The sequence below is a fragment of the Myotis lucifugus genome, unplaced genomic scaffold (genome assembly GCF_000147115.1).
Source record: "Myotis lucifugus unplaced genomic scaffold, Myoluc2.0 scaffold_58, whole genome shotgun sequence".
In the NCBI taxonomy this organism is placed as follows: domain Eukaryota; kingdom Metazoa; phylum Chordata; class Mammalia; order Chiroptera; family Vespertilionidae; genus Myotis; species Myotis lucifugus.
Genome location: NW_005871106.1, coordinates 2,428,441 through 2,443,721, shown reverse-complemented (window position 1 = coordinate 2,443,721; position 15,281 = coordinate 2,428,441). Strand labels below are relative to the sequence as shown.

The 15,281-nt window shown below is 38.8% G+C and overlaps 1 protein-coding gene across 1 annotated transcript in view; it reads left to right on the top strand.

The window, feature by feature from the left end:
• L3MBTL4 (L3MBTL4, histone methyl-lysine binding protein) overlaps positions 1–15,281 on the top strand; it is a 258,068-nt gene that overhangs the window by 176,381 nt on the left and 66,406 nt on the right. The window contains exon 14 of the mRNA XM_023754274.1: positions 8,403–8,473. Within this exon, the coding sequence (XP_023610042.1) occupies positions 8,403–8,473 (71 nt within the window). The remainder of the gene's footprint in view (positions 1–8,402; positions 8,474–15,281) is intronic.

Here is a 15,281-nt window from a genome sequence, read left to right as displayed (position 1 = left end):
ATCTGCAACAAGGGAATACAATTATACTTATTAAAAACAGTTTTATCATAAAGAAAATTACTTTGAACTGCAACTCCCCCACCTCTCCCTATATTCTGTTAGCTAGCTTCTCCAGGCCAGAGCAGGACATTTCCTTTCTGGCATTTCCAACCCACCTAAGTATTCTTTAATGACTTCTTTTGCCTCCCCAGAGCAGTGTTTTATACGTTTTAATTCACACAATTGGTAGAACCACCATTAGTTAAAATACCTGTCATATTCAATCATTACTATTAAGAAGATCCAAGAAACTGCCTAATAAAGCTCACTTTGTTTTTCCTAATGCCTGCCATAAAATAAATTTTATGCACTTCCCTAAGGCCTGTATTGATGATGAAAATGCTTGGGGAAAGTTATGGTAATCACAGAATGGCATGTAGTGGAATAGCTCCTTAATGATCCTCATAATACATTCCACTGCCATAAGCCAACTAGTTTATTTCCACTATTTAAATTAACTGCAACATAAATACCTTCTTTGAAGTCCATTCTCAGAATTAAAATAGTGTTAGTTGGTTGTTCCACATATTAACTTTCCAAGTTATTGGATAAATTTTATTTAATCCATCAGCCTTTTCTCTCACTCCTTCCCACATAAATTCTCTGCTTTAGGGGATAAAGTCTACCCCGTGTCTCACCCCTTGTCATCATCTGCAATATTGTTTTTATTTCCATTCGTCTTGCTTTGTTTATCCATGCCTGCATCTTCTCCCTTCTCCAAGGCTCATTTCTCTCTCTAAATTTTCTATAGCAGTTCCAACCCATATGAGATTCTTGAGGTTAGAGATTGTGTTCTACATGTCTCTGTATTTCTGACATTTAATATAATGTCAGACACTTAATAATCACTCAGAAAATTAAGTACATTTTGAGCAACATTATGTGTCAGGGACTGTCCTAGGCTCCAGGATATGGATCAAATAAGAGACGACCCCATTCCTTGTTCTTAGCTTATGCATGTGTGTCTGCATGTGCCTTTTTTACTACTTGTGTTGTGTGTGCCTTATTTTTTCAAAAAAATTGGAGGCTGCTAAAGGGTTATGAACCAGTTTTCGTTATGGTTTTGGATGTGTGTTTTTTCATTAATTTTTCCATTGTAGGACTTAACAAGTCTAAATTGACTGATTCAGATATAAACATTACCTCTTAGAATCTCAATTTCTTTACCTATAAAGTGAAGATAAAATATGAGGCTTAGATTTTGACTATAGATATATGGATAAATATAGATGTAAGATAGATGTAGTTATAGCCATATAATTGGACCTGGCACATAGTAGAGATTATTGAAATAGAAGTTCCCTATATTCTTTTCATTTTTATAAAAATTGTTGATTTTAAAGTCTTGCAATTCTACCAGTTCTAGTTGTGTATATATACCACACATCTTTGCACCAATCATAGAAAGTTAGACCTTTAGTTATTTGAAATATTACTCAGCATCTGGAGCTACATTGGACCCTAATCAGTTGAGCAGTGAGCAAAGCACCAAGACACCAGTTCCTTCTGGGCCTGTAGAGGATTGTGGCTACAGGAACCCTGCAGGCCTTCCACACCAGCTCCCGCCCAGATCACACTTCAGGTGTGACGATCCTGGAGCTTACAATGGGGCAGGACTCAAACGATGATCTAATCCAACTTTTTCAACATAGAAATAAGGATATCAAAGCCAAAGAATTTATTTCCCTGTTGACACTGTTATTAGTTGCAACATGCCAGGACTACTCCAAGCCCTAGTGCTACAGCAGTGAACAAAACAGACTGAAATCCTGGTCCATCCTGGTCCTTTTTAGCCTTTACTTAGTGATAAGAATGTCACACCAGCTAGGAAGTGGCAGAATGAGGATTTGTTCTCAAGCAAAATGACTCTAGTCCCTGCAGCCTTGGCAGTGAGCATGCAGATTCACTCATTGCATCAGCACTCATTCATTCAGCAAATATTTATGGAGCTTCTTCAGTTGCCAATTGGTGTGTTAGGGGCTGGGGATATGGAGGTGAACAAACAGTCCCATCTCAGCAGGGAGTATATTTCAGGTGGAGGAGATGGAGGAGTAAAACTAAAGTAAACCATAAATGAAGAGAAAAATCACAGATTGTGATGGGTGCCATGAAAGAAGTAAAAGGGTAACACTTGAAATGCTTTCAGCTGTTACCTATATTAGCATCCTGTGGACCATAAACAGATCCAAGCCTTAAAGAAAAAAGGGAGCAGCATTCTGTTGAATATTTTGAAAATTGAAATGAAATTAGGTGTGTCAAGATCAGCGCAGAAGTGTAGACAGAAACTGTGATGACATGAAAGGACCTGGCCCTCATTGGCTCAACTCATCTTGGTTCCTTTGGCAGTTCATTGTAGTCTTGTGTTTCCTCAACAAAGTTACTGTTTTGCTGAAATGTTATAAAATAACCAGTGTATGCCTTAAAAAGACCTTTACAAATATTTTTCTGAAATGATTCTCTTGCATTTTACAATTTATTGTGAATCTCTGGATTTCTGGAATCCTGTCTTGGCCCAGGCTCTTAGTAATTAAATCCCATCTTCTGCTGTAGAACAGTGTGTGCTAAAATGCTCATGGTTCTTTGCATAAAGCAAACATTGGTGTTCTTGCACCCCAGAAAAAAATAAAGTTGTTGCCCAATCACCAGCGGGTATTTTTTTTCTCATCTACCTACATACCTAATCTAGCTTTAAAATAATTATTCCCATTCATTGTAAATAGTAAAATGAGGACATTAACATGTTTTCCCCTATGTAAAGCCATGCTTGTGTATTATAGGAAAATGAGAAAATATACATTAATAAAAGTAGGAAAATTAAACATTGAAAACATTTAATAATACCCATACCTTTCCCTATCAAACAGTATAAGTTAAAGGCTTATAAGAATATGACAAAATTCCTAGCAATAATTCAGGTAATATAGAAGTTTTAAAAAATAATAAATTCTCATTTCCCACTCCTGAACTCTGATCTGCATCCTGGTGTGTGTGTGTGTGTGTGAGAATCGATTGTCATGTTGTCTTCTACACCTGTTCTGTGTTGATGTATGTATACCGATATGTAGATACACACTCTTTTTTAATTACATTAATTTTTGCTAAGGTTTCTTTGAAAGTTAGCTTGTATCTACTCTGGGTAGATTGCTATATAATCATGGTAAATATTGGGAAAGGTGCTGCATTCCTGAAAGGTAAACACGGGGACACTAATTTCTGAGGCTTCCACAAGATACACGCATATTTTATCCCAAGTATATAATAGTGGACTGAGCAAAGCACCTGTAAGTAAACCAACACTTATCACCAAAAGAAAAATAATCTGGTCTTGGACTTTAGTTTTTATATATGGAAATGTTCTAAAAACATAGACAACTAAGTACCCACAAAGAAAAAATAAATTTGCCATGCAAAATCATTGTTTGCTGCCTCAAAGAAAGTCTGAAGATAAAAGATATTAGCTTAAAAGTATGTTTTACTTATTTAACAATATATCATGGATAATCTGCCATGTCAACACAAGTGAATTCAGTGCATTATCTTTAATAGCTGAATCATATTCCACAGAGTGGACATGCCTTAACTATTTCACACATTTCCCTACTGACAGGTATTCAGGTTGTTTCCAGTATTTTTCCACTTATAAATAATGCTGCATAATTATTTTCATATGTGTGTTATTTATTGATACTTTATAATGCAGTGTTTTTAAAGTTTAATTACTTTTTACTCACCAACTAAACATATTGTATAAATCCTTCTTTGGATTGATAGCATCCTATAGGTCCTTGATTCATTTTGATTTACTATAAATAAATTCACATATACAAATATACATACACAGAAGCATGCATACAGTATGTAGGTCCATGGGAAGCTTTTTCAGTCCTCATAATTTACCCCAGCCTGCACACCCACCTCAGGGCACACCATGCCCCATGACTAATTCTTCTCACTCCCTACCTTCCACATGTCCATGCCTTTGCTGTGTCCCTCTCAGTACTTCCCTTAGTAAAATTTGTTTTGAGGTTTAGCTCAAATTCATCTTCTCCTGAGAGGTTTTTCTAATCTCTCCGACCTTTAAGCAGGAATCCCCCTCCTATTTTGTGATCCCACAGTGATTTCTTCATTTCTTCGTTGTAGCCCTTTCTCAGTCTACTTCATGTGAGAGTTTGCAGCACGCACAGCTGCATCCTCTGTTAGATTATCAGTTTCTCGGCAGCAGGCACCATCTTGGTTGAATGCAATGCCTGCATGTAGGAAAAGCTCCAAAAATGTGGATTGGACTTGGACAATTTGTCTAAAAATAAAAGTCAGTCAGAGCCCAATATTTGCCTTTCAAGCCCTACTATAACTAAATGCAGTTATCAAGGCAATTTTGGGGAAAGGTAGCAGTGTAAAACAGTCCCGTGTGGTGTGTACATTCTGGCCTAGGGACCTTTTCCTTTCCTTCTAGAACAGGGGTCAGAAATGTTTTCTGTACAGGGCAGATGATAAGTATGTTAGACCCTGCTGGCAATAAGATCTCTGCTGCAGTTAGCAATTGAAAGCCTTCGTGGACAGTGAGTAAACGGATGAGCATGGCTGTGCTCTAGTCAAACTCCACTTACTAAGCAGGCAGTGGCCAGGATCCGTCTGTGGGCTGTCATTTGCCAACTCCTGCTCTAGAATGTGTGTAGCTACAGTTAAACTGAGTTAAATTTAAATTCTAGCTCTTCTTTTTGGACTCTTCTGCTTACTATGTGACTTTGGGCCAGCCACTTACTCTCTCTTCATTTTCAGCACATAAACATAAGGTCCATAGTACCTCCTACAGGTTAGGCCTCTGGTTCAGGGCCTGGCATTTGAACACAGAAATGGTAGCCACTAACTGCGGTGAAAAAAGAAGGAACTCCTACCATTCGCAACAGCATGGATGGAGCTGGAGAGCATTATGCTAAGTGAAATAAGCCAGTCAGAGAAAGATAAATATCGCATAATCTCACTCATTTGTGGAATATAATGAACAACATAAACTGATGAACAAAAACAGATCCAGAGACAGAGAAGCATTGATCAGACCATCAAACCTCGGAGAGAAGACTGAGCGGGGGTGGGTGGGGGGGTGGTGAGGCGGAGGAGGTTAAGGGGGAGAGATCAACCAAAGAACTTGTATGCATGCATATAAGCCTAACCAATGGACACAGACACCAGGGGGGTGAGGGCATGAGTGGGGGTGGGGGTGGGGAGGCAATGGGGGCATAAGGACACATATTTAATACATTAATCAATAAAGAAAAAATAATAAAAAATAAATTAAAAACTGGGGAAAAAAGTTGTGGTAGCATAGAAAGAGTCTCAGAGAACATGCAGTTTCCTTTTTCAACTGAAAATAGCAAAATCCTAAGGAAAAGGCAAGAGGAAAAGCAATGGATATCAGAGATTATTGGATGACGGTGGCAGGTCCCACAACAGAAGCAGTAATCCTCTAAGTCAGTGGTCAGCAAACTCATTAGTCAACAGAGCCAAATATCAACAGTACAACGATTGAACTTTCTTTTGAGAGCCAAATTTTTTAAACTTAAACTATATAGGTAGGCACATTGTTATTAACTTAATTAGGGTACTCCTAAGGCATAGGAAGAGCCACACTCAAGAGGCCAAAGAGCCGCATGTGGCTCTCGAGCCCCAGTTTGCCGATCACGGCTCTAAGTCATATACACTCCTTTATGAGAATGAGTCAGGACAGACAGACAAGTAGCTTGACTTGCTGCAGCAACGGCAGTACTGTTAGTAAAGATTTTGAAGATTGTTTAGAGTGCTTGGAGCTCTGATAACTATATAAAATGTACAAGCCAGGCTTCAAGAATTATTGGTGAAATGCAAATTGCAATGGTATTACTTTTTTAGCTAAAATATAAACAAATATGAATGTCTGGCACCTTACTAGCCTAATCATCTGCAAACATAAAACTGGCGGTATGCAATAGGCTCTTTTATGATGCGACACTTCAGTACCTTTCCCACTGCCATCAGGATGGAGCGCAAACACTTGAGAACAGCACGCAGGGCTCTCCACAGCTTGGCTCCAGCTTATTCTTTCAGCCTCGCTTTTGATCTTTTCTTTCCTCGCACAGCACAGATGCTTCATCCAAGTAAGTTGATTAGCTTATTCCCGTCCCAGAACACTTCTCCCTCCCATTCTATTCCAGTCTAATTCCCTAGACCTTTGCAAGCCCATCAGTCATCCACACTCCCACTCGTTCAGGACCAGCCACGGCTGAGTCCTCTACGGAACAATCCGACTAGCCCAGTGCCAAGTAGCATCCTCGTTCCAGCTGCCAGGGGCATTATTATTATTCTCTCTCCTTTTCTTTTGGGCCTCGTGTGACATCTCAAAGCCTCTGCAAATGCTCAGTACACCCTGGTGGAAGATGTTGTGTACCCTGAAGGAAACTGGATTTGGAGTTTGAAGGCTTGAATTTATGTCCTGGCTCCACCATCATCTCACTGTGTGCCCCAGATGGGCAAGTGGTTTAATATCTCTGAGCCTCAGTTTCTTTATTAATAACAAGGGTCCTAACCTACCTATGGAGTTTTTGTGGGAATGAAATGAGGTTCAATAACATCTAGAGTCCTTGGAAGTACCTCTCTCCCTCAGGAATTGTAACCGAATCTGAACTGTTTACAGGGGTTGCCTTGGTGTATCTCCCTAGTGATGTAATAATTTTGAAAGGAAAACTATGACAAAACATATTTGCGATTAATTGTAGTACCTGCTATGTTTATAAAAAGCCACTCAATAAATTTAGTGGATTTATTTTTACATTATTTTTTAAAGCCCCATCAAATTTATGTAAGGCATCTGAGCCTCCCAGGAGAATCTTACTACTCTGCACCTACGTTGTGCCTTCAGCATTCCATGTTGACTAGCTCTCTCCGCCAGATGCTCGCTGCTCATGTTCAGGCCCTCTTTCTATGATTTATATTCTTCCCTATAAGAATGCAAACAAACAAATCCTGGTGATATGTATAGAGAAAAATAATGAAATTATACACATTGAATTAATGAAAATATTCCACACATTTTATGCATGTCCACGATGCATAAGAGTTTGTATACTTTTTTTATAATATTTTTTTCACTTAATTGTTCAGAGCAGTTAGTGAAATTGTACTGTACCCATTTTGCAGATTGGGAAGCTGAGACCTTTAGAGTTTAAATATGCACCCGAGTCACAAGCTTAGGACACGGGTGCTAAACCATGCAGCTAGGTTTTCCTACACTAAGGGTACTGGTCTCTGCATTGCACCACAGGTGGCTAACTACCTGGAGTTAGTGTGCTCCACAGTAGCTATGTAAGGCCTCCTTTCAAGGTCCAAAAATAGGATTTCAGTATTTCAGTAGAAATTCGTTCTCAGTTTCTTGGTGTGTGTTTTTATGGGGGGGAAAAACAGCCTTAATTGTTTAAAAAAAAAAACACCTCACTTATAAGTTGAATGTATTTCTACCATGACATACACATTTATGGAACCTATGGATAAAATTACCTCAATTATTGTACAAGTCACTTATCTTGTATGTAAGGTTTGAGTAACTGAATGAGATTCCTCATTTAAATCAGAAATTGAAACAGTGTTTGCATGCCTACGTCAAAGGCATATTCCTGAGGATAAAATGAGAGAGATGCTATCCAAGTGCAATTACAAAATATATTTGCAAAGCAAGTTATTATCATTTTCATTAAAATCACAAATATTACAGATGAATTGATCAACTACCTCAAGTTCTGTCTACCTAAAATTAATTATTAGGTAATTAGCAACACTGGAAAAGTTTCATTTTACCTGGTAGAAACTACCACATTCATTACAAACTCTGAGCCTCAAATTTTTATAAAGTTCCATTCGAGTTACAAAATTAGTCCTTACAGCATACTGGAACATTTAAAAGTTAATTAATTCTCTGACATTCAGCAATATGGGAAAATTACTTTATACACTTATTCAGGCACAATGTATATAATCTTCTGATTAAAATAAGCGCTAAAATAATCAGTAGCAATTATTATTTGCCCACTTACTCTCCCTAGTAGCTCCTTCTCAGAATCTGAAGAGATTATTCTCCAGAGAGTTTTAAAAACATTTGGCAATAATGGAGGAGGGGGGACCTTTAGGTCTTCATGTCAAAGTTAGAGTTCCTTAACGAAAATGTATTTTTAAGATATTAAATTGAAAAAAAATCTGACAAAGTTTCTGTGGAGGAAAATACCTACTAGTTCTCTATTGCTTACCCTGTGGCTTCTATTTAAATGTGTGCTGCTGTCATGAGTTATTCCTACCTCACAGGATAATGAATCCAGGTTTTATTTCTGTTCTTTGTACAGACATGTACAGCAGGCAAAGTGTTTGAAAATCAAAGAAAAAGAAGATAATGACTTGGATAATCTCTTCAGAGGTAAAAAAAAAAAAAAACTAGCAAAACCAAAGAGTATAATTTTTGTTGTGAAGATGTCTTGCTGTTTGGTTGGTTGGTTTTAACATTCCGCTAGGGAATGGTGGGGAGAACTGCCTGGAAGTCAAGAGACTTGTGGTGTAGTCCCAACCGTATGAATAATAATTTCTGTTATTCGCTACTCTGAATCTTAATTTTCTCATTTTTAAAGTGAAAGGACTAGACTCTGATTTCTTTGGTACTCACTCATGGTAGGACAAATCTAAGCTTTTGGAAGTAAACGTCTCAGTGGTAGAATATTTTTCTGCCATCTGCAGAGGGCATAGAGGGAAACCAGAAGTGGCTCAGTGCACTTTTATAAGTTGGGGGAACCTGGAAATGTACCTCATTAGTAAGACAGGCAAGAAGGTTATTGGGAAAAAAAGTTTAATTATTTAAATCTGAGTATAGGAAAAAGAACTACATGTTTTCATTTAATTATGTTTCTTGCCAATTAAGGCAAAATCTCATCTATAATTTTGAGGTTCTATTGTAGCAAGCTAAGGAATAAATTATCCCATGTTTGCATTAATTTAGTGCAATACTTTTCACTTGGTCAGATTGAAGCATGTGTAATTAATTAGTATCATGTCTTTAGCCATAGTATTTCCTTATGTTTGTATCTCCCAAAACATGGTAGGAGATCTGTTTATCTTTTAGAAAAAGATAGTGAGTTTTCTTCTGACTTGGCCAAAAATGCAACAAATTAGCCCAATTTGGTAACACTGCACTTCATCTCCAATGCAATCACCTGTTCTACTTTTCTTAGAGAAACACAGTGTGCTTGGCAGTCATTGAACAAAAGGGCTGTGACTTCTATGAGCAGAGCTCACCTGCTCATTTCAGGGCGGACCCAAGCTTAGCTTGTGGTTGGGAACTCAGCCACAGAGGAGGGAGGAATCTTCTCAGAAAATGGAGGGCAGTGAAGTTACTCTGGTTTCCTTGTGCACCTACACATTTCTCCATAACCAGAGGGATTTCTATGTGACATAACTGGTTCTGAACAGTGCTTTGCAGAAAATAAAATAAATAACTGATACTTCAGAAACTGCCTCATACAAATGTTCTAATCTATCCTGTAAACATGTTTTGGAATGGCACATGGAGCCCTAAAAAAGTGTCAGTGTGTTAATTTATATTTTGACACTTTTGAAAACATCTCCACAGAGTAATTATGTATATGTTCCTGTTAAAGCAGATACACAATTTTGTAGTTCACATAGTAAAAGTAGTAATGAAGAGCATCTTTGTAAAAATAGAAAAGATCACTAGCAAAATGCATTTGCATAATGGGAAAGATGTTTAGTATGCACTTGTTCTTTTCTGCATCATTTATAACCATATGCGTTTATTTATTCGTGCATCCACTGTGTTCTTTAAACATTCCGATGTCCTCATGGTGAAGGTCTATGATCACAGATTTGGGGCAATAATGACATAGAGGTGCAGGAATGCACCCTGCCTGATGCAGAGCCCACAGCTAGCTACTGGGGTCCATAACCCTCTCTTGTTGAGAAAATGCCTTCTGGGATCCATTCTAGTCCATGAAAATGAACAGGATTTATTTAGCACCTGCTTTCTATTCTAGCCTTTTGTCACAAACTGGTTCTTCCTTATAGTAGACTAATCCTCATTATTTTATAAGGTCATTTTCTCTGGTTCGTAACTGCATGGGACAAAATAATGAGAATCTGTTACTGTTGTAATATTAAATGATTATTTAATATTTTCCTTTTATTTTTTAATTCTATAAATCTGAGCATAATTTCTAAATCTTTGCCTTTGTTTTGTGTGTGTTTGTTTTTTGATCTGGCCATTGATTTGAATATATTTTTGTTGTTGTTATTGTTGTTGTTGTTGTTGTTTTAAGGAAAATGGGCTAAAATTTGTTATCTATTTTTCCCATGAGGGAAAATAGTATAACTTTGATTTTTAGGGATTGTGTACACATGTGTACACAACATAGGTAGCTTATGTTTTTCATATATTGGGTATGTTTTCAGTTTTTACTTGGAAACATCTTTATTGTCTAAATAGTTTTATTCCGATATAATAAAATGTTTTCTAAACGCTACCCATTATTTTTAAGTATTTTTAAAATATACTTTGTAGAGATTCAACATTTTTTTTCTCATAACATATTCATGTTAAACTAGGTGACAGAAAGTTTTAATTAATCTATAAGTAAAACTAATCTAAAAAAGTGAAACTAGGTGACAGAAAGTTTTAATTAATCTGTATATATAAAAGCCTAAGCGACCGAACAACTGACCAACCAAATGACTGGTCGACCAGTCACTATGACTCCCCACAGATCACCAGGGGGCAGGTGCTCAATGCAGGAGCTGCCCCCTGGTGGTCAGTGCACTCCCACAGCCCACCTCCCGCAGCTGGCCAACCTCCCACGGTCCCTCCCCCTTGCCAACCGGCCCCAGTGACCCCAATCTGGACTACCAGCCAACCTCCCACAGCCCCTCCCCCCACGGGCCAACACGTTCAGCTCGGATTGCCGGCCAGGCTGAGTGGCCCCACCTGTGCATGAATTTGTGCACCAGGCCTCTAGTTTATAATATAAATTGGTTGAGAAAAATGATTATCTAAAAAGCCGTTTAGTAGTGAAATTAGCACAAGTAAGATGGAGTGTGTCTAACTAGAGGTTTGCAGACAAGTTTATTGAGTGTCACGCCTAAGACATGGCAAATGGTAGTTATCCTTTGTGCCTTTTGTTAAGTAAATAGTGCATGAACAAGTGGTTGACATGGGTAACTATACCACACGACCCTTCTCTGGGATTGAGTTGGGTGTCTGTGCACTGGCCTTTGGGGTTTTTACCTTTGCTTGATGAGTGTTCCACAGGGACCTGCACAGAATTTCCTTTGAACATAAGTTGGGTGAGGCTAATGAAAGTGCATTGACATTGCATGTAGAGGACCTGTTCACCTTTTGTCCCTGAGAGAACTCTAGAACTAGAGCAGCTAAGACTCAGCTACTTGGTACCAGAGACAATATGCTGTCAAGGGTACCATACTGTGCCACTTCAGGGGACGCATTTGGAAGTGTGGAATGTTTAACTAGAAAACTGTTTTTTTATTACTTCTGGTTATTTTTGGACTCAAATGTGTAACTAATTGCTAACTTCCTTAAAAATCCAAAAATTTCATAAAGCAAAAATGCAATTATAGATTTATTTTGGATATAATAGTTTACCTGTTTATTTTTTCTACCAATATACAATTATATTATATTGGAGATCTAGAATTCAATTTATTTTTCTACTTGCTATAGCATATTATGATTACCTCTCTAAGTCGGTGTATATACAGTGCTAGATTCATTTCTTTTAAGTGAAAATTATAGTCAAGTACACGAGGTCACACCCATTTAATCACCACTTGGGTCATGAAATAGAAGCTAACTCGTGTCCCGCCTCGTGCCATGCACTTTCCCGCTCCTGCCAGGAAAATCATTCTCCTGATTTCCGTCACTATCAGTTTTTACTTTGTCCTTGTTCTGAACATTTGATAAATGAAACCATACAGTATGTACCCTTTTGTGTCTGACTTCTTTTGCTAACATTATATATGATCCATCCTAATCATGGTTTGCTTATTCTCATTATTGCATTTCCGGTATTGTTATCCCTCCTACTTTATACTTCTTTCTCAAGATTGCTGTGGCTATTTGGGGTCTTTCTTGGTTCCATATAAATTTTTGGAGTATTTTTTCTAGTATTTGTGAAATATGTCCTTGTTATTTCATAGGGATTGCATTGAGTCCATAGATTGCTTTGGGTAGCTTTTCTTTCTGAGAGTTCATTATTGGCTCTGTGCAGGCTTCTTCCAGACATTGTTTGGTCATGAGAATTATCACAGTTAAAAGCAGATTGTTGGTCATGATTCTGACATGGGAAGAGTTTGTAAGTCATCACTCCCATCCTCACAACAGGAAAAATGCTGAGCAAACTGAGCAACAACTCTTCTTGGATACATCCGAGAACTGAGGTCCTGCCCTCAAGGTAAACTGCTTTACCAGGGGCATGCATCCTAGGGGAATGGCAGACAGCTCTAGTTCCCTCCAGCCATATGTCTTACACTAGGGAAGGAAGGAAAAAAAGGCCAAGAAACTCTTCTGAAGGTCACAGCCCCGAGACTCAGGCCCATTAAAAAACAAACTGGTTTTAATCATAAAACTCTAAAACACTTCCCCTCACCAATACCTTGACCTCCACATCAGTAGGGCTCCAATATGATCATAGCATATTGAAAGAGAGACAAGGCTCTATTTAAGAAGGAGTTTCTAAGGGCTTTCTTTAAGAAACCCCAACACAACAGGGGAAAGTAAGAGTACACTAGAGGAAACTGAAGCCCTGACAGCTGCAGGCATTTTTATCTGTCAACCCCTAGAACAATATAACACAGAGACCAATTTAATGTCAACTATAGACTTTTAGTTCATCATATAATGTGTCAATACTCGTTATAATTTGTCCAAATGAACCACAGTAATGCAAGTTGTTAGTAAGCGAATCTGTTGGTGAGGTGGGGAGTAGAGTGAGGGGGTATGTGGGAACCCTTCACACTATATGCTCAATTCTTCTATAAACCTATAACTGCCCTAAAAAATAAAACAGTAATTTTTTAAAGCATCTTTGTAGTGACTCAGCAGTATTTGGTATGGTAATGTGGGCCATGTAGAGGGACAGGGACAAACTGAAGTTCTTGGGAAGATGAAGGAAATTATTTGCATTGGGCTAAAAGATGAATCTAAGGGCAGGAACTTGATACCCACAATTAACTCAAGGAGGATATTCTGACAATTAAGCAAGAGGAGACTGATGACATAATGAGAGTTCATAATGAATATCCTCAGTTGTAGTCTAGAATCATGTCAACAGCTATGCTAACATCTGCACTGCTGTAAGACAACCAAGTGACGTGCCGGTTCTTATTAATGATAGAGATGGCATCTATTCATACAATACCGTCGTGCAGGTACTCGGCTATTTTCTTTAGGTATCAGTTAAAATATTAATAGTAACAGTTTTTAAGGTAGAATGGAGTATAACAAACATTTCTCGTTAAACGAAAAAAGGAACAGGGAAATGTATATCAAGTTAGAGACCAGCTGCGATTAGGGGTGTCGAGTTATAAATTGTGGAGATTTGAGGTTTGAATGACTAGTGTGTTTCCCTGCCAGATGCTCTGAAACACCTACACCCCCAGGCCTGCTGGGAGCTGCCTCACAGAGCGCACAGGCTCTGGGCGCGAGGAGAGTTCTTGGGATGGGGGTGGGGGTCTGGCTGCCTCCCACGGCCTTTCTAGGGTATCGTGAGTGTTGTTTTCAGCCTAGTGTTTAATCTCTTCTATATTTTCTTCCCAAACATTCTCTTTGACCTTCTTTTAATGTACACTCTTTTTCTGCCAGTACCAGAGAACATGGAAGTGAGAAAGCCAGTTTTCTTGGAATCAAGGCATAGATTATAGTTTATGGACTTTGCAGAATTATAAGCGTTGTAGACAAAATATTTTGAAAATTCAATTGTGGAGAAAAGTAATAATGTAAAAATACAAAAGTCTGAATAAAAATAAATCTGCTTTAATGAGTAGATACTTATTTTTAGTTATGAGGCTTGAGGGACTGACAGCTCTGAAAACTATATCCAGCAGCACCAAGCCCTGGTGCAGTGTGGGCAGTCACACCATCTGCTTCCTCAGAGTATTCCAGAAATAACCCTCTCGACCTGGAATCTGCCTCTGACACGTCCTCCTGCCCACAGTGACCCTGTCTCTGGCTGTCTCAGAATGCAGCGTTACCCAAAAAATCACTGCAGTCCACACCCATTGCCAGTCCCTTCGGCGTTGTCACGGGATAGTGACCAGACACCAGTGCAACTGCGGGTCCTCAACCTGCTCACTGTTCAGAGCTGTGGGAAAGTGGACAACCCAGATGCAAGCAGAGAAGCATCTTTGTTCAGGAATAGAATTTCAGCTTTGTGTTCCAGCACTGCACAGTATTCATTCCCCAGGACCAAAACAGGATGCCTAGATTCTTAGATTCTAGGTTCATCATCCCAGGGAATGTCCTAGGAAATTCTAGTAACTTCAGCTTCTTCCCAGTGTCAGATCTGAGGGATGCAGACATTTCCTTTCTTAGTTCTATGAATTCATAAGAACTGTGTGGGTGTAGGAGGGTGGAGGACACCCCAGAGTAAAGCATTTCTCTCCTTTATACATTTCTCCCAAGGTGTTGCCAGGCCTCTCTTCCATGTATCTAACTTCAGTGCTAAAGGGAAATGTCTCTGACTATAGCAGAGAACCTCTACCTCTAGAATGTATCCAGGACCAAAGGGAGGGAGCCCTGCTTCTCTCCACAGGTCAGTGGTGTGAGGCACCTTTTTGCCTTGATGATAGGTACCGAGGACTGGGAAAAACACAAAAAACTGCCCTGATACTCAGTCTCCTTGGAGAGAACATGCCTATTTTATGAGAAAAGTTTTTTGAACTTGAGATTTATACCCCATAAGGGTATAGTCAATGCAGAAGAGCTCAGGGGTTGTTCTAAAGCAGTGGATCTCAACCTTGGCTGCACATTAGAATCACCTGGGAATCTTTTTAAAATCCTGATTTCTGGGCCTCATCCTCCGGAAATTCTGTTTCTTTGTTATGGGGTGAGGCCACAACATTAGTAACAAAGAAATATAATTTCCAGAGGATGAGGCCCAGAAATCAGGATTTTAAAAAGATTCCCAGGTGATTCTAATGTGCAGCCAAGG